The following is a 20,349-nucleotide window of genomic DNA, read 5'->3' as shown; positions in this document are numbered from 1 at the left end:
TTATTGAGATTTTTCTGAGTAGTCAATTTGATTTCATTGGAAAAATTCTTTTTATGTACTATATAACTAAATTACATAATTATAGTAACAAGTACAGATGACTTACACTGGTTTGCAGATGCATCACCTGATTGTTGAAAGTGTTTTGAAAGGATACATTTCACCTGGTCAGCAGACACTCATAGTGGCATTACGCTGACTGGTTAAGAACGCGCTGACTGGTTAAGAACATGGAAGCTGGGATTCAAATGAATCCCAGCTCTAACACTTATTAGCTTTGTGACTTGGGCAAGTAATTTATCATGTCTTTGCTTTCATTTCTTCATCTATAAAATGAGCACTTCATAGGGTTGTGAGGAATAATAATATATGTAAAGCACTTAGGAGAGTAACAGACACATAGTAAGCAAGAAGTGTTAGCTGCTGCTGTTATTATTATTCAGAACAGGAACCTGTCAGCCCCTTATATTCAGCATACAATGGGCATTGGTTAGTATATTTTTACAGAGAATCAAGAGCATCAGTTAATCCAGTGGTTGCAATAGTTGGTTAAGAAAGCTTCTACTGTAGCCTTGTTTCATTGACTTGTAAAGACATCATTGTTTTTCTTTAAACTTAAGGAAAGAACATGATGTTGTTACATTTTAATCCCCCTCCTTCATTCCTAGTACTTCCAGTGAATAAGTATAAAGTTCTGAGATTTTGTGTCATGAGCATCTTTTCTTTGAATTTGAATTCATCAGTCACTGTTCCTATCTTAAAGTGTCTATTTTTGAAATGTCACAGACATATAATTTCACATTAATTAACTTAAATTTTCATAGTGCACATAATCACATTTATTTTTAAAGATAGTCTTTTTATTTTATTTATTTATTTTTGCTTTTTCCCTCTTCCTTCCCTTCTTTCCAGACCCATGTAACCACCTAGCAGGTAGCCCTCCATATTTTTATACACTTATATATGTGTACATCTATGTCCATTTATGTAAAGGGACTCTTTTGGTCTTGTTTTCCAAAATGGAATCATAGGCACACTTTCCTCACCTTTTCTCCTTCAGGACTATCTCTTAGAAAACCTTCCAACTCAGTCAGAATAGCAGTTATTCCTTTGAATGGCTTCATAATATTCCGTAGTGTGGCTGTGCCATACATTTTCTAATTGATCAGCCTTCATTCTTTCTCTGTTTTTTGCAATACTACAAACCATTCTGTAATAAATATCTCTAAGAATATATACGTGTGTGTGTATTATCTCCTTATGGCAGTTTTATTATGGAATAGTTTTCCAGGAGTGGAATTGCTATATCAAAGAATATATTAATACTTTAGTTTATGATTCCCAGACTAATAATTTTGAGCATTTTTTTATTGTTGGCTTTGTTCTTTTGCTGTTCTAAAAGTTTTAAAATTTTGTATACAGTGTATGTTTATATTTTATATTCCTGGGTTTGTAGCAGTCTCTTAGATGTTTTTTTTCAAACTCTCAATCTCTGTTTTATTACATCTTCAGTTTAGAATTTTTTTGGGTATGATTGGGAGTGCCAATTTTATTTTCTTTCAAATAGCTAGCCAATTGTGCTAGAATAGTTTATTAAATAATTTATTCTACTGAATTGAATGACCACTTTGCCATATACTATATTCTCATATAATGGAACCATATTTTCATAATCAACCAATTTCTATTATTCTACTGATCTGTTTGTGTATTCTTATGCTAGTACTATTTGGATCTGATTATCAACAACTTTATAATATATATTGATAATTTGATAAGGCAAGTCTTTCTCTCCCCCACACAACAAATACAATTCCTTTTTATATTTAGCTATTCTGTCATAAAGTCTTAACACACATACCCACAGAAAAAGCTTTCTTTAGAATTCTAGTCAGAGTTGCATTTATGTATTTGTTTAGAAAATTGACAGTTGTGTCACATTGTCTTACCCATTGTCCTAGTATGTTTTTCCACTTATTCTGATTTATTTTCAGGTGGGTCTGTTCCTTTTTTGTTAAATTTATTCTTAAATGTTTTATGGTTTTGTTACTGATGTGAACAAGATTTTTAATATTTTTAACCATGTGAATGTGGTGGAACACTTGAAGTAGTGTTTAATACAGGAAAAATTGAGATTTGATAAACCTTAGAAATTACCCTTCCCTCCTTACCATCATTTTCTATTGCAGATTAAATAGAAAGATAGAATAACTTCTGTTTTTGAAACAGTAGAGAAGGGGCAGCTGGGTGGCTCAGTGGGTTAAGCCTCGGCCTTAGGCTCAGGTCATGGTCTCAGGGTCCTGGGATCAAGCCCCTCATGGAGTTCTCTGCTCAGTGGGGAGCCTGCTTCCCCCTCTCCCTCTGCCTCCCTCTCTGCTTACTTGTGATCTCTCTCTCTCTCTGTCAAATTAATAAATAAAATCTTTTAAAAAAACCATAGACGAAGATATTAATTATATGTTGTAATTTTTTTAAGTAATACTTGAATATTGAAAAGCAATATTGTATACTGTGGAAAAATAAAAAATTACTGTGATTATGTTTGCTCTCTTCAGTAAGTTTTGATATTTTTTGACATTCACATAATCAGTTTTGATTATTTGCAAATAGATCAGAATCAGTATTCCTATAGACTTGTTAAAGTATTAAATATAGTTTTGTGTCTGCCTTCAGTTGTTTTTTAAGTTTACATTTACGTTCCGATTAGTTAACATACAGTTTCATGTGTACAACATAACGCAAGTACACTCCTTTATCCCCATCACCTGTTTGACCCGTCTTTCATACCTCCTCCCCTCTGGTAACCATCGATTTGTTCTCTATAGTTAAGAGTCTGTTTCTTGGTTTGCCTCTCTTTTTTCCCTTTTTTTTTTTCCCCATAAACTTACTAAAAATTGCATAAATTATCACAAAGAACTCGCCTGTGTAACTACCACCCAGGTTGAGTACAATATTTTATTTAACTTTTTATTTTGAAATAATTCCATATTAAGAGAATTGTACAAAGAACTGCATACCTTTCATTCAGGTTCTCTTTAACATTTGCCGCCTCTGTTCTCTCTCCTGATGGAATATGACAGTTACACATGTACGGTATAATATACCAGTGAGATTACATTATCTCCTTCCAAGATGGAAGGTAAATGTGGAAAATAATATATTGGTGAATCTGTGTACATACTACTTTTTCTGAATTATTTGAGGGTAGTTTGTGTATTTTTTAAAAAGATTTTATATGTTTATTTGAGAGAGGGAGCACAGGCAGGGGTAGGGGCAAAGAAACAGGAAAAGGGAAAAGCAGATTCCCTGCTGAGCACAGGGCCAGCCTGCCTAGATCACTACCTGAGCCAGAGTCAGAAGCTTAACCGACTGAGCCACCCAGGCGCCCCAGTAGTTTGTATATTTTTGGATGGAATACTAGACAAGTAGGTAATTCAGGTTGTCATATCTGGAGGCAGATGATGTCAGATTTTATCACCATGATAAGGTATTATCCAGTTTCTCTACTGTGTCATTAATATTTTTTCCTCTTGTAATTAGTAATTTTTCCTTTTAAAAAAATTGACATTCTCTGTGTATTTCCTGTGTCATTAAAATTTTTAAGCCAATTTTGAATGATTATATGGTATTCTGTTTTGTACCTAGCACAATTTTATTAGTGATTTCCCTATTTTTTAATATTTCCCTAGTTTTGAACTTTCATATTTTTACCATTAGGAAAAATTTTGTGATGAACATCCTAGTATATTAATCAGATCTGATTTTTTCTCTTATTCTGGGTCTCTAGAAGTAGAGTGAAGAATTATTTTGAAATTTTTGATATCTTTCTAAATTTAGTAGGCATTTGTTCTATAAGCAGTACATATTCATTATAGAAGAGGGAGGAAATACAGATAAACAAAAAGAAAAAAATGAAAATCTAAATTCTGCCAATGAATTTTAAAACCACTGTTGACATGCTTTTTCTTCCTGTATAACCTCTGTATACAGATGTGTATTATAAATACCTGGGAATGTTTTTCAAGATAGAACTATACTACAAACAGCTTTATAACCCATTTTTAAATTTGTTTTCATGTTAGTAAAGAAATCAACAGTATTTTTATGTCTCTGTATATGTGTTTTCTACTGATTTTTCTTTTTTTGCTAGAGCATTTAAAAAATAAGTTTTGGGGTTTTTTGTTTTTGTTTTTAAGATTTTATTTATTTGACACACAGAAAGAGATCACAAGTAGGCAGAGAGGCAGGCAGAGAGAGAGGGGGAAGCAGGCTCCTAGCTGAGCAGAGAGCCTGATGCGGGGCTTGATCCCAGGACCCTGAGCTTATGACCTGAGCCGAAAGCAGAGGCTTAATCCTCTGAGTCACCCAAGTGCTTCCCAAGTGCTTTCCCCCTTTTTTTTAAAGTTAGATCTCCAAGCCCAGCTGGGTTTTGAACTCATGACCCTGTGATCTAGAGTTGCATGTTCTACCAACAGAGCCAGCCACGTACCCCAAGTCTCTTTTGAGTCTTCACTTCTAAAAACTTCAAGCAACTGGGGTGCCTGGGTAGCTCAGTTGTTAGGTGTCCGACTCTTGAACTCAGCTCAGGTTTTGGTTTTTGTGGGGTTTTTTTTGGGGGGGGGGGTTAGATTATTTAATCATTTCAGAGGAAGTGGGTGGGGACATATGGAAAGGGAGAAGGAAAGAAGCAGACTAAGCAGACTTCCCCTCTGAGAGCTGAGCCTGTTGAGGATGGATCTCACAACCCTGAGATGTGACCTGAGCCGAAATCAAGAGTTAGAAGCTTAACCAACTGAGTTGCTGAGGTGCTCCTCAGCTCAAGTCTTGATCTCAGGGTGGTGAGTTTGAGCCCCAAGTTGAGCTGCATGCTGGTTGTGGAGCCTACTTAAAAAAACAAACTTCAAGCATCTCCCAAGAATTAGATATTCTTCAAATTATCACACTTACATAAATTAACAGTAATTTTCCAGTATCATGTAAGTACCTAGTTCATATTTAGAATTTTTTTCCTATTATCCCTGAGACATGTCTTTAGCTATTTTTGCCCTCTAAACCATGATCTAGTCAAGATTCATATGGTGCATATAGTTAGAATCTCTACCTTCTTTATTGCACTGACTTTTTGAAGAGACCAGGTAGTTTAGAAAGACTTATATTTTGGGATTTCTTTTATTGTTTCCTTGTGGTGTCATTAAGCTTTTTTCTCTATGCCTTTATTTTCTGTAAACTGGAATTAGTTGTAAAGGGTTAGATTAGAGTTAGATTAAGCACTTTGGCAGGAACGTAAAAGTGATACTATATTCTTCATATTGTATCGTAGTCTGTTGCATCAGGTATAAGGTCAGGTTTTTCTCTTATTAGTTTTACTGTATTGATCACTTGGTTAATGTGGTAATAGCCAGCTGTTTCTTTTTTAAAGGTACTTTTTTCTTTTTGTAGTTTTCAAATAATCTGTGGGGGTAGTTTGGTACCATTGGAATATCCTTTTCTTCAACAACTTTTTAATTATTTCAGTATCCATGCTTTATCAGTTATTTCCTTGGGGACTTCAAAATGGTGGATTTCTAATTCTGTTGTTCTTTCCGCATTTATTAACTGACCTATAAGAAGAATTTTCCTTATCCACTGGGCATCAATTAACTTTATCAGTTTACTATAATTTCTTATAGACAGAGTTAAAATATGCTTTATTTTTCCCCTTTTAAGTACCAGTTTTCAGAGGAAAGAATTGGTGTCATGTTTGCGTGTGTTCTTATTTCTGGGTTAAAAACATGCATTTTTATTTATTTGTTTTTATTTTTTTTAAAGACATGCATTTTTAAATGGCTTTTTATAAATGTGGCATTTAGTGATTTAAAAATACAAATATAACTAGTTTTTTTTTTTTTAAGATTTTATTTATTTATTTATTTGACAGACAGAGATCACAAGTAGGCAGAGAGGCAGGCAGAGAGAGAGGAGGAAGCAGGCTCCCCGCTGAGCAGAGAGCCCGATGTGGGGCTCGATCCCAGGACCCTGGGATCATGACCTGAGCCAAAGGCAGAGGCTTTAACCCACTGAGCCACCCAGGTGCCCCATATAACTAGTTTTTAAGTTACCTATGCAATGAGTTCAAAAATGTTTTGACTGAAATTAATTGGATTCCTTTGTGTCTTTTGGTTTGACTTATGTATTTTATGCTTTTAATCTAATAAAAATGATGAAATACTGAAAAGACTCAGAAGTATGAAAGAGGTGTGAATTTACATATTCTGTAAACACTTCTGTAAAGATTTTTTCAAGCAGTTATTCTGATAGTTTTGTTGCACAGATATATTTTAAGCATTTCTAACCCACCTCTGTCAGTTGGATGAATTGATTGCCCTTTCAGAGATTTATTATGAGCTCAGAAGGTTTTTTTCCATCTTATTAATTTCTCTATTTTTGCTAAATAGACTGATGATCAAAATATTATATTTAGGAAAGGGGAGAGGCTCCTTCATCACATTTTCTTAGAAATAGTACGAGCTTGGAATTATGATTTTAGAGCTTGAATATTACTCTAATGACTTTCAATTTGAACTCAAGACTTAGAAAAATAATTTCTTTAATCCATTTTTTGATTGGTAACTCTTTACCAGTAATGCAGAACATTCCATAACCTTTCAAAGAATTCACTGCTTCTAAGAATCAGCTGTGCAACTTCAGAAGTATAAGATCATGTGAGGCTTGTTGATTTCAGTATTGGGGATCTTTATTGTATTATGTTCTGATTCTAAAATGTAGTCAAATAGCATTTGGATTTTAATTATACTTAACATTTTAACCTACAGGAAGTGAATTTGAGGAATTGAAAAATGCGAATTGATAGTAACCAATTTCATTTTCATGGCTGATACCCATCAGTTCCCTGTGAAAATAGTCTATCTTATCATTCTAGAGAAAACGTTTGAGGATATTTTTGTTTTTCACAAAATGTTTGGCTTTTGGGGCAGGGCTGTCCATATAGGTTTGGCTGTAGTATATCTGCTGGAGTTATGGCCCACGTAAGAGATGTGATATGAAGAATTGTGATATGTTTAGTTTAAAATTGATTTGAGACTTTATCCAGTACTCTTAAGCCTGAAAATGATGTTTTCTTAGAATATTTGGGTTCTTGGTTCCCAGGAAAGATTTTTAGATTCATGGGAGAAAATGGACTGGAGTTATATCTGGAGGTCAGGAGATATAGTTTGTCTGTCCCATCATGGAGTGAGCAACTATACTGCAGCTGAAAAAGATTGAGCCACATGTCGAGAGTATAGTTTTTAAAGGATCTTATCCTGTTACCTTCTAGTCCAAGGATGTTCGTTTGAATACTTTTATTAGGAATTGCTTCTTGAGTCTTCACTATTCGGATAAAAGTAGTTTATATACATTTAAATATTTGTGGAGTTTAAAACTGACCTTAACAGATGGTGTTGCAATATTTCAGTTTTCTGATAACATCATTATACAGATTCAAAATACATTTCTAGGGGGGATATGGAGAGGGTGGTTGGGTTATGGACATTGGGGAGGGTATGTGAAAGGATGAGTGCTGTAAAGTGTGTAAGCCTGATGAGTCACAGACTTGTACCCTGGGGCAAATAACACATTATATGTTAATAAAAATAATTAATTAAAAATACATTTCTAAACAAAAGAAACGAAAGAAGCCTCTGTGATGCTTAAGTATCCTTAAATAGACATAGGACAGCCCCTTTGAGTCTTTGTAGCAAATTAGAGGTGCTAGATGTTGGCACACAGGTAGCTGCTGCAGTAGAAAGTAATCGTAATGAACTTGACAGTGACACAGAAAAACGGCATTTGGGGGCATTAACTTAGGGACTTGGTGTAGAGCAGTTGTATAAAACTTCTTTAAGTGTCCATATAGGAAATATTTCAGGCCTTGGGTGTTACTCATTTCTGCCTTTGTAGCATGCAAGTAGCTAAAAACAGCATATAAACAAATGGGCATAACTGTATTGCAGTACAATTTTATTGACAAAACAGGTGCCAGGCTGGATTTGCCTGTAGACCATACTTTGAGACAAATAGTAATTCCTTGAAGGCATCACTTTTTTATAAGTGAATATAATTTATATATCGGTGATCACTGAGTTTGTGAGCTGTATATTCAATATTCCTTAATGTGTGAAAGTTACAACTTTTTAAAAGATTTTCATTTGAAAACAGTTGCTGCTTTTGAAATATGCTGCTTAAAGGGAGTCAGTGGATCTCCTCATTCCCACATACTGGATAAAAAATGCTTGTTACTCCTGACAGCTTTTTTTTTTTTTTAAGATTTTGTTTATTTATTTGACAGAGACACAGCGAGAGAGGGAACACAAGCAGGGGGAGTGGAAGAGGGAGAAGCAGACTCCCTGCTTGAGCAGGGAGCCCTGTGCATGGTTGATCCCAGGACCCTGAGATCATGACTTGAGCCAAAGGTAGACGCTTAACAACTGAGCCACCCAGGCGCCCCATACTCCTGGCAGTTTTAAAATATGAGCCATATCCTTCAAGGAAGATCACTTCATATATAGATATATAGATAGAGATATAGATATACACATATATACATACGTACATACATACAATTAGAAAAATCCTACAAAAACACACAATATTTTATGTTTTGAGGGAGGTGTATAAAGATTTCCAGGTCAAGTTTTTGCATTAGTACTTACCCTGTGTTTGAAGTTAAATGCTAATTTTGGTGTGGTCTTTTGAAGCCTTTTAGACTATAACCTTGAGTGGAAGGATGACCATTTTCTCCCATTCCTTGGTTTCTAGGACTCTCTTCTGACTTAAGATTTTGTCTTTTTGTGTGGCAGAGTTTTAGTCTCTATGAATGAAATCTCACTTGAGGTTTGTTTCTTTGTTGTTGTTGTTGTTTTTTTGAGTCCTAAAGAAGGTTTAACTTGATTTGGCTGGATTGCAAATGTGTGACTACTTGTATTTCAGAAATTTTGCTGACATTTAATAAGAGAAACTGAATGTGTAGCGTTTTATCTAAAATGTCTTATATTAGTATATTTTTATCTCTCTGCTTTTATCTTTATCTGCTCTTTCTTAATGACTAATACTATGCTGTACATACTATAAAGGCGAACAGCTGCTTGGAGAACTACGAGTGAAGAAAAGAAAGCATTAGATCAAGCTAGTGAAGAGATTTGGAATGATTTTCGAGAAGCTGCAGAAGCACATCGACAAGTTAGAAAATATGTTATGAGCTGGATCAAGCCGGGGATGACAATGATAGAAATCTGGTAAAAGAAATAATGTTTTTGTAAGAACATGATGGTTTTTTTTTTCTTTAGTGCTAACTCCAGTTGTAATGTTTGGCTTTCATTATTACTTGGCTAAAACCTGAAGTGAAGCTCCTAGAAATATCTCTGAGTTCTTGTACTGTAGATGTAATGAGGAAATTGTAAGAGGACATTTATACCTCAACCACTGTATTTTGTACTCATGTCCACTTATATATGCAAATGCCCACATTATTATGATTCTTATGTTCTGCTTGAAAATCTGTTATTTTGCTATCTAACAATTAATATTAAAATTATTGGTCATAAAACATAGTTATAATGCAATGAAGAAACCAATAAAAGTAGTTATTTCTCTAGTTTTCCCTGAGAAGTAATTAGTTGTAAAAGGCAACAGTCCTCTAATTCAGACAATTTTTTAGGTGTGCAACATTGAGCAAATAAAACATAGTCAACATTTAAATTAGTCTAAGTCAAGAATCTCATTTCCTAGAAAACTAAGTAAAAAGTGGATCTTGTGGTTCTGTTTCTTCAGACTTCTAATGGAAATAAATTCTTTTTATCTTTTGGAGATGAGTTGCTATTTTCATAGCATCAGAGAACTACTTATTCATATCTAGGAAGTGCTCAGATCACTCCCAGAAAGTAATTTAAGAGTTTTTAGTAAACTCTCTGGACCTGATGACTTGTAGGGTATATAAGGACAAAAATGTAAAAGTAAACAATTTTTTTTTAATAGTGAAAAGTTGGAAGACTGTTCACGAAAGCTAATTAAAGAGAATGGATTAAATGCAGGCCTGGCATTTCCTACCGGATGCTCTCTGAATAACTGTGCTGCCCATTATACTCCAAATGCTGGTGACACAACAGTATTACAGTATGATGACATCTGTAAGATAGACTTTGGAACACATATAAGTGGTAAGTTCTTGGAAATAAGCCTCCCCTATCCAAAAAAATCTAGTCTTCTTTCTGCTGGATGGGGCTACGGGTTTTGAACTCTCCAGTTTTCTTCTTTATGCCTTACTTTTCAGTAGAGCTGTGTTGAGGCAGATTTTGAGATTTTTTAAGCATCCTGCTAAATGGAATATAATGAAAACTGTTGGGTAGTTGAGGTCTATTATTTTTTGTATCAAAGTGTGAAGAATTTAATCATGCATTTCTTCATGTTGTTGTTTCAGACATTTATCCTTATAACAACAAATATTTACTTAGATCCTTTAAGTTTCAACCTTTATATACTTGCTGGCTTTTCTAAATTCTCTCTCAAACCTCCTCAGGTTAGTATCTTTTTATCTCACTTTAGGTGAGAAAATAAAGCTCAGATAAGGTATTTAACCTGAGGTTTTGCTAAATTGGAGAAACTGAACTGATGATTGACCAGTGTCTGTGAACCTATACATTTTCTCTGGCCACATTGCTATTCTTTAGTTCCCCAGGTTTTTCTCTCTGATTTGTTTCTGTTTATAATTTTGCTTATCCACCTGGGTTAGTACTGAATTGGTACTATGTTGAAGTAATATATACTAACACTGGAAATAGTCTTTTTATTCTAAAACCTTTATGTAACTAATGTATGCTTTTTTCCACTTGGATTGTGAATACTGTCTGGGTACTTGGACTGTTGCCTTCATCTGAACCCATCATTTTATTTTCCTTTTAACTAGCAAGTTTAATAGAGTAGATGCTATGAAGTAGACAAATTAACTAGTGGATAAGTCAACTTAAAGAAGAATTTTCTCTTTCAGGTAGGATTATTGACTGTGCTTTTACTGTTACTTTTAATCCCAAATATGATACATTATTAAAAGCTGTAAAAGATGCCACTAACACTGGAATAAAGGTATGTGAACTAGAAGCACAATTTCATTCAGTGTATTTTGAACCTCTTCTAGCCTGTTTAAGGTCTTTGGATTATGTAAGACCGGTCTACTGCCCTTAGGGTTTTAAAGTGGGTAATTCTAGTACACTGTACCAAAGACTTACAGACGAAGTTATAATGTGCAAAGCAGTTTATTTAATCGTCCTTTATTTTAAAATACTAATAAATTGCTATAAAAATCTTCATTTTGAGTAAAAATGTATACATCATTTTGTTTTTAGTGTGCTGGAATTGATGTCCGTCTGTGTGATGTTGGTGAGGCCATCCAAGAAGTTATGGAATCCTATGAGGTTGAAATAGATGGGAAGACATATCAAGGTAGGTTTTTAAAAACTGTATCTTACTTTGAAATGCATGTGACCTCTTACAGAATTAATTTTGCAGAATTGTGTTGAGTGCTTTCTTTGGGTCAGCTGCTTTATCTCTATCTCCTGGGAATACAAAGAGGGAAAATGGGGGAGGGGGAAATGAATGACCTCCTCATATTAGGAAAACTGTGGTCACTAGGTGGGAATTATTGCCAAGCTACTGTGGTATAGGTGATGGGACACCGAGGGATTTATCCCAGATTGGCCAAAATGCAGACTTGGTTTTCTGTGACTAGTCAGATTGAGGCTCAGAGACAAGCCAGAGACTCTTCCCATTGATGCATCCACCACCACCCCCCACTTTTTTTGCTTTGAATTCAGAATTTAGAGTCCAGTTAATTTCTTGTGTGTCTTTCCTTTTTAATCTTTATCCCTTTGCCTCTTAGTCTTTCTTAGCTACTGCCTTAGGTACATAGTCCCAGAGTCACCTATGCTCTCTGATGCTTTCCCATCATTCTAGCCTTTCTCCAGTCTCAGGGTCTGACCACTATCCCCCTTCCTAATCTCTGGTCACTGTTTTCTCTAACTGCTATTCTAATAACTCTCTCACCGAATATCTCCTACATTTCCTTTAACCAAATCCTGTCTCTTCTTTATATTCCTCTTTGCAGAGACACTCATGCTTCCTTGCCCTCAGTAAATTCACATCATTTAGCATTTTTTGCACAACCTTGCTGATAGTGATAGAGTATTATGTTTCTACCAACTACAGAAGGGAACCTGGAACCTGCTGTTACCTGTTCTTGTTGCTCTCTGTCAGATCCTGTGAACACCAGTACAAATCAAAATACTCTTTTAAGGCTGCTCACACTTGGATGGGAGGTATTATGGGATAATGAAGAAAACATATTGTAAGGTCAGACAGGTCTACCTGACTTAGATAAACTTAGACAGTTCTAAGTTTATCTGACTTAGATAAACTTAGTCATACTGTAGGGTCAGACAGGTCTATCTGAACTTAGATAAATCCTGTAAACAGAACCCAAGTTTCTTTGACTGTAATAGGATTAAGGATATCATGTTTTCTTTTTTTTTAAAGAACTGTAAATTTTATGGCAATGCCTGGAATTTACTAGTATGCAACAAATTTGTGATTTTCTTCCCCCAGATTTGGGATTGGTGTCACAACAAACAATGCTTACTCAAGTCCCTCTCAAATCATCTTTCCTTCTGTTGTTTTCTAATTCTGCAATTTTGGTTGGCTTGTGTTCTTTCAGGATATATTAAGTGACAGTTTGACTTAATATTTAGTTAACCACATAACATTGCCAACCTGAAATACTGGAATCAATATCTGCCTTCTTAAACTTTCCATTAACCCAGTGCAACATTTTAGATTCTGTTGTTTCAGCACCCCTTTTTTGATACCAGTTATTGTGTTGATCAAGGTTTTTAGTGGAGGGTGGCGTAATTAATTTTTACTAATTTGAGTAGAAAGATAATAGACAAATCATGATGTTGGGAAGATAAAAAAATGGATAGTAGGCTGTATTCCCAGCGGCAGTTTCCGGAAACCACATAACAGAATGAGCCATCAAGGGAGTGGTTTTATTTACCTTGATCAGGAAGCTATAGAATTGGAAAGTTACCTTTATAGTTAATGGTCCCAGAATTAGCCTGCTGCAATCACAACCTGTATAATATACAAATGGATACTCCTATGCCCTGCTCCGCCTGTGTAACTTGGTTTTTATGTGAGGTTGGTATAGCTAAGAAATCTTAAGTAAATGTATTTTTGATTGGCCTGTGGGGTAAGTTTGCCAGGTCTTGGAGAAATAGTGATGCTTACTGAATTTTAAAGTAAATTTAGCTTACCATTTGTAAAAGAAGGTGAAGAGCTAATTTTTTAATTTTTAATTTTTAATTTTTTTAATTTTTAATTTTTTAATTTTGAAGAGCTAATTGAGAGTTTTTTTTGTGCCATCCCCTAAATATAATTGTCATTTTTTCATTGTCATTGAATTGAAAAAAACCTTGCTACCTACTTCTGCCCTGAAAGAAAGGTAGCTTGTACTGAGAATTCTAGCACTGGTAAAGCTAGATTTTTTTAAGCCCTTTTTTATTGTGGAATTACGTCATGTGTGAAGAGATATGTGCAACATAAAAATTCAGTTAAGCAATTGTGAAAACTACAATCCCTTGTGGAATAGAATATTCCCAGCACTTCAAAAGCCCTTCAGTTCTGTGTACCCTTTTGAATTATAGCAACCTTCCTCTAGCAAACCACTGTCTGGAGTGCTAAAGTATTTGCATTTGCTTTTCTTAATGTCTTTATCACCTAATTATGTATCCCTAAATAATAGTATTGTGCTTAATTTTGATATGTATAATAAATAAAACAGTATGCATACAGCTGTGCCTTCCTCTGCTCTTTTTTTCTTTAGGTTTTATTTCAGTTGTTCACTGTATCCCAACTTTTTGTTTTTATTATTGTATAGTGTTCCATTGTGTGAATATACCACAATTCATTCTGTCATTGGTCTCAGGACCTTGGAATTGTTTAAATTTTCCTCACTAACACATGAGCTGTGCTATAATAATAAAATTTCATTTTATAATTCTGTCATTTTGACACAAAATTCTCATTTTCACATTACCTTTTGGTCCATAACTGTATTTTTTGTTTGTAATCACAGTGTAAATGGCATTTTATAACTTTTATTAATGATACCTCCTTAGATGGACCCCCATTGTGTCATCACATAATTTGTTTTTTTCCCAGTATCTCCCTTCCTCCCTTCTAGTTTTTAATTGATAACACTGTAAACATCTTTTCATATTCCACTAGTTTTCCAGTTTGTATGTAACTGTGCCGATGTGGGGTTGTTTAGTAGAGCCATGTCTTATTTTTAAGTCAATACTTGAAGTCTGTGCCAGAAAGCTAAGAGATCTGTTTGTGCTCCTGAAGGCCCTGAATAACTGTCTTTTCCTGTTATGCCAGTGAAACCAATCCGTAACCTAAATGGACATTCAATTGGGCCATATAGAATACACGCTGGGAAAACAGTGCCCATTGTGAAAGGAGGAGAGGCAACAAGAATGGAGGTATGTGTGCCATTAATAGTTTTTTATGAAGCATTTTTATTTTTTTCCAAACTAAAGTTGGTGGTAGATGGGTATGTAGTATGTTGAGCAAAATGAACTTGCCGTCTGTACTCCAACAGGAGTTGGTCTATGTGAATGTGTAGATCGTGTCTGGTCAGACCACGGCTCAGTTAGATGTGGAAGGTGGCTAGCCAGAGGATTGTTTTTTCACCACTTATTAGGCATCTATTAGGTGCCAGTCCCTTTAGTAGTCACTAAGGATGCAATAGTGAACAAAATAAAATTCCTGCCCATGTAAAGGCTACATTCTTTTTTCTTAAGTAGGCTCTGTGCCCAGTGTGGAGCCCAGTCTGGGGCTTGAATTCACAGCCCTGAGATCAAAACCTGAGCCGAGATCAAGAGTCAGACACTTCACCAGCTGAGCCACCTGGCTGCCCCATAAAGGCTACATTCTAATAGGACACAGAAAGACCAAAGAGTGCTGAGGAGATAAAGCAGGAAGGGTGGATAATGACTGCCAGGGGTTATTTCATGTTGTTTCTTACATGAAGTAAATAATACCGCAGGGTGAAGTTAACAGATGGCAATTTAATTAGTTCTTGATTTTTCTTCTCTCCCCTGACTCTTACATATTCTTTAGGAAGGAGAAGTGTATGCCATTGAAACCTTTGGAAGCACAGGAAAAGGCGTTGTTCATGATGATATGGAATGTTCACACTACATGAAAAACTTTGATGTTGGACATGTGCCAATCAGGTGAGAGACTGTTGTTTTTAATACAAGTTTCTTTTCCCAGTTAGGAGCATTTTTTAAAATTGGACAAATACCCACCGTGGTACATTCATAAGTGTACAGTTCTATAGCCTGTCAGTAAGTTTTGTGGATTTTTATAATACAGCAAAGAAACTAGCCTGTTAAAAATTGTAACTGCAATAAAAACGATATAGGCAGATATTCTCTTAAGATCCAGTTTCCGATGGTAATTTGAGAGGTCATAATTTTGCTAGCATTTCTAGGTTGAGAGATCGCAAGTAGGCAGAGAGGCAGGCAGAGAGAGGGGGGGAAGCAGGCTCCCCCTGAGCAGAGAGCCCGATGTGGGGCTCAATCCCAGGACCCGGAGACCATGACCTGAGCCAAAGGCAGAGGCTTAACCCACTGAGCCACCCAGGCACCCCTAGCATTTCTAGGTTTTTGTTCTTAATATTTTCTTATTGGTAAACTTTCTATTTTTACCTTTTTTCCCCCCTTAACCTTTTTGGAGAAGATGGTTGAAGGATGGATTTATACCTCCTTTATGTGCAGGTCTTTTCAGCTTGATGCACAGAAAAGGAAATTCCCATCATAGTACTGTTGACGAGTCTCTATGGGGAAATTAACACATGTTGCACATAGACACATAAATATAATAAGACAGCCTTCAGCTGCCGTGTATAATTAGGTATGGGCTGTTACATATTCTGACTTTTGAATGTTGAAAGAGGCAACAAAAAGTTTTTTGAATTACTGAGTAAAGCCATATCTACTGTATAAGTTTTCCTTAATGGGGAAACTTTTTTTTTCCTTAATGGGTAACTTTTTAACTACCTTTAATTCTGGATTTTCTCTTCTTAGGCTTCCAAGAACAAAACACTTGTTGAATGTCATCAATGAAAACTTTGGCACCCTTGCCTTCTGCCGCAGATGGCTAGATCGCTTGGGAGAAAGTAAATACTTGATGGCTTTGAAGAATCTGTGTGACTTGGGCATTGTAGATCCATATCCACCATTATGTGACATTAAAGGATCATACACAGCGCAGTTTGAACATACCATACTGTTGCGTCCAACGTGTAAAGAAGTTGTCAGCAGAGGAGATGACTATTAAACTTAGTCCAAAGCCGCCTCAACATCTTTTATTTTCTAAGCTTTGTTGGAATACATTATACCAGAAGTAATTTGCAACATGTTGTCTGTTTAACAGTGGACCTATGTAATGCTTTTATCCATGTTTAAAAAGGAAGGAATTTGATCAAAGGCAAACCATCCAATGTAATTAGCCAAGGAAAAAGCTTTCAAGACTTTCAAATGTTAACTGTTTTTCCCATCTAGGAAATGCTATAAAGCTCAAATTAGTTAGGAATGACTTATACATTTTTTGTTTGAACACCTAAGAGATGCTTTCCAGATATTTATATTGCCATATTCTTAATTGAATGCTTTGAATGACTACATCCAACTCTGCACCTATACCCTCTGGTATTGCTTTTTAACCTTCCTGGAATCCATTTTCTAAAAAATAAAGACATTTTCAGATCTGAGAGCTATATTTCAATGTCTGTGGTTATAATTCTACACAGGAATTAGCTAAACATAAATAGCTAAACATGTAGGGAAATGTAGAGCCTTTTATCTTGATTGTAGACCTCTACACTGAAACTTTTCTTCTGATATAGTGGCTAAAACAAGTTCTGCACATGCATAAAGTGGGAGAATCTTCAGAAATTAATATAGAGCTTTAGGAATAGTTTGCCTTTATTTTCTTTTTAGAACCATATTAATCTTTGTCTTTCATTTTTTTCCCGACATTGGAAAGATCTATTAATTGAAACATGCTAGTAGGAACATTATACCAGCTTGAAACCTTGATTTAGTAAAATCTCAATATATAGATCCTCTGTCCAGTGGTAGTACTTACCAGGAAACATATTCAGCTTACTCAGTAAACCAAAAGGGCATTCAAAACTACAAATACTAAGACAGGGAAACTTCCTGTACTTGGATTGTGCTCTAGTTAGAAAAGTTTAATTGCATCATTAGGCTTTTTCATTAGTGAGCCAAATTACTTTAACACCTTGCCCTCTGGACTGGCTTGAATCAAAACTATGGTGGCATTTCAGGGAGTGAGGTTACAGTAACATTATGGCAGCTAAGTGCATAAGTTGAATGTAAGATGCTGAATACTTGCTTGATTGAACTGAGTCCCACTACAGATTCTTGAACAAATTGCTTGAATTCTTTGTAACTGATTTTTTGGGAATGTTCCAACATAATTTTAAAACTGTTTATGTACCAAGGTAAAGCCTTAATTTGTATATGCTTTAGCACAATGAGATTCACTGCCTCTGGGATGCTGTTTAGTTTGTATTTTGTTTAATGTTTTTCTCATAGGAAGAAAAACCGGACTTCTGTACTTAGATCTATTATACATTAAAAAGCTGCTCTTTCAGCATTAGAGCTATAAATGAATGTTATCTTATGGGATAAACAATCTAGTTTTTAGCTATATGAGCCATGTTTATTATGGTGCTAATGTTCAAGAGCTACTTTTGGATTATTTCCTCCATTTTCTGTGATGTGCCTAGTGGCAGAGCTCACCAATTCATGCTTGGGCATGTTATAGGTCTTGGGGCCTCCAGCTAGTTCTTTTGGGGTTCTGAGTCCACACCTTGATGTGTTTTGGTGGGAGACAGAAAGTACCTTGATTTCTAAGCTCAAAGAGTTTTACAATTGACCTTATGAGTGAAGAATTTTGGAGCTTTGTAAGACCTCTTTAGCAGGAGTGATTTCAAACCAGTTATGAGCTCCAAGTTCCCCCTCCCTGGTGTAACTGTTGGGAGCAGTAGCATCACTGCAAGCCCCTGGAATAGCTGGAAGGAATATGATCTTGTAAATAGGAAAGCTGTCACTTAAAAAAATTGTATTGTTTACCTACTAGCCATGTATCTCTTGAAATCATTTTGTCATGTTTACAATGATGTACCTTACTGGTAACAAATTAGTTTGATGTTTAACAAATAGTGCCTTTAGTAAATTATTTTACAACCAAAACATGTTGTTTTTTGTTAGATCAACTTAGCTGATTGTAAAGTCTACACTGAGATATAGAACAAGAAATCTAAGTTTCTGTTCATTGGCTAGGTTTTAGTTTTGTTGTAAATTTAAGAGACTTATTTTTTTAATATCAGTTTTACGTTTGTACCGAAATTGAGCATAAAGTACAGAGTTCCCATATACCCCCTTGGCCACACAAACACACACACACACACAGCCTCCCTTCAAAGGTTTTGGTTTTGAGGGATTACAGTAAAAGGCTAAGTCACTTTCTCTCCTATATTTTTACAATGGAGTAAAGTACTGAAACAAGCAACTATACTATTAGAAACAGCGAAGCTTCCAGAGTGGTTTTTAAAATAATTTCCCTAAAACTAGGTGCAAAAGTGTACAGCAGTTAACCCAAATATAAAGTAATCCTTGAAATTAAAAGAGGCTAGACTCTAGTTATCTTGACCACATAAATCTTTAATGAGGTATAATTACGTTAACAGTTGAGGTAACAACTTGCATAGGTATTTAAATGAATGATTTTAAACTTTAGCCATTTAATACTGAAGCTGTATTTTTGGCATAAACGATTTGTCTGTTCAGAGGTAAATTCTCATTGCACTTCATGATCAGCTGACCCAATGACTTGTTCTCTGAAATTTAAGTAAAATTTGCTAATAGAGGTCCTTTTCAAGCTTATACTTAATAGATGATCAGTAGCCAAGAACAGCATTCCACAGGATATTACCTTTCGTTAAGATTTCAATCTGAAATTTCAACCTGAAACCCCCTTAAGAAAGGAAAAAATGATCTTCCAGTGGTTAACCCTGAGCTAAGATGTTAAATAGCTGATCTATAGAGGTTAGTGAATAGTACCAGCAGTTGGATTTTGAAGAAATCTAGTAAGATTATTAAGGAAGAGCAGAATATTTCATACTGTATTTTTTAATAAGATGCAAGTTTAGATAAATTTTAATTAAAAAAGTAAGGGCCCAGTGTTTGAGTATCTGAGGCTCCTAATCTTCACATAATTGGAGCAAAAGTTATCCAAGCCTTCAGCTATTTAGATATATAAGATGCTGAACATGTTGCTCAGTTGCCAATTTTTTTTCTCTTCAAGAAGACAGTTTTTTTCCTTTAAAAATCTCAAGATATTGTACAAAGCTTTTAAGAGATCTAATGTTAAACATATAAAATGAACTTATTCAAGTTAAACTGTACTTGTACATCATAATACACTGCTGAATTCAGATTTTTGATAAGACTTTATTTAGAATCTGGACAAACCTGTTTGCTGCCAAACAAATCATCATTGTAAGTCCCAGCCATCATTGTTTTCATGTCCACAGTACTGAAGTAATTTAAATATACTATTTATAAAGCTGTCATTTTCATTTTGGACTATGCCAAATAAAGAACAATTATTAAAACTTAATAAATTTTTGGAAAAATGGAAGTTCCGTTAACCAAAGTAATGTCTATTCTGAGCCCTGTAACACACAAAGCCTCAGGAATATAAATTAGTGTGATTGATGAGTATTTAGGTGATACCTTGATATTTCACAGTAGTAGTTTAACTCCCTTCAAAGGGCAAAGATAACTTCAGCATACAAATGGCCTGAAATAAATTTTTTTTTTTGGTATGACTATTAGTAAAGAAAGTATCTAATTTTCCATCTAATAAGAATTCATATAGAAAATGCCTACAAAAGATAAATAAATGTATAAAATGATGCCACCTGAATTTCGGTAAAAGATTGCACAAATTCATGATCTGAGCCAACTAAGACATCAAAATAAAAAAGAGGTAATGCTAGTCTGAAGTAAACACTAAAAGTTTAAAACTCCCAAGTACTTGAAAAAAGTTTAGTTACCTGCTTGCTGTCATTGATAAGCATATTTATGCTAATCTTGTTTCTGTAAAAGTTTTGTTGCAGATACAAAATGTATAAACAGTGCACTGATTCCTAAGTAAAAAAAC

At 35.0% G+C, this 20,349-nt stretch overlaps 1 protein-coding gene across 2 annotated transcripts in view; it reads left to right on the top strand.

Moving 5' to 3' along the window:
• METAP2 (methionyl aminopeptidase 2) overlaps positions 1-16,864 on the top strand; it is a 31,614-nt gene extending 14,750 nt beyond the window's left edge. For both annotated transcript variants that reach the window (XM_080811422.1, XM_080811421.1), the window contains exons 5-11: positions 9,111-9,272; positions 10,012-10,193; positions 11,021-11,115; positions 11,376-11,472; positions 14,464-14,567; positions 15,208-15,323; positions 16,179-16,864. In XM_080811422.1, coding sequence (XP_080667548.1) covers positions 9,111-9,272; positions 10,012-10,193; positions 11,021-11,115; positions 11,376-11,472; positions 14,464-14,567; positions 15,208-15,323; positions 16,179-16,431 — 1,009 coding nt within the window. In that variant the 3' untranslated portion in view covers positions 16,432-16,864. The remainder of the gene's footprint in view (positions 1-9,110; positions 9,273-10,011; positions 10,194-11,020; positions 11,116-11,375; positions 11,473-14,463; positions 14,568-15,207; positions 15,324-16,178) is intronic.
• The last annotated feature ends 3,485 nt before the right edge of the window (positions 16,865-20,349 follow it).

The sequence above is a fragment of the Martes martes genome (assembly GCF_963455335.1).
Source record: "Martes martes genome assembly, chromosome: 8".
Classification (NCBI taxonomy): Eukaryota; Metazoa; Chordata; class Mammalia; order Carnivora; family Mustelidae; genus Martes; species Martes martes.
The sequence above is the reverse complement of the archived record's forward strand: the minus strand, read 5'-3'. Positions and strand labels throughout refer to the sequence as shown.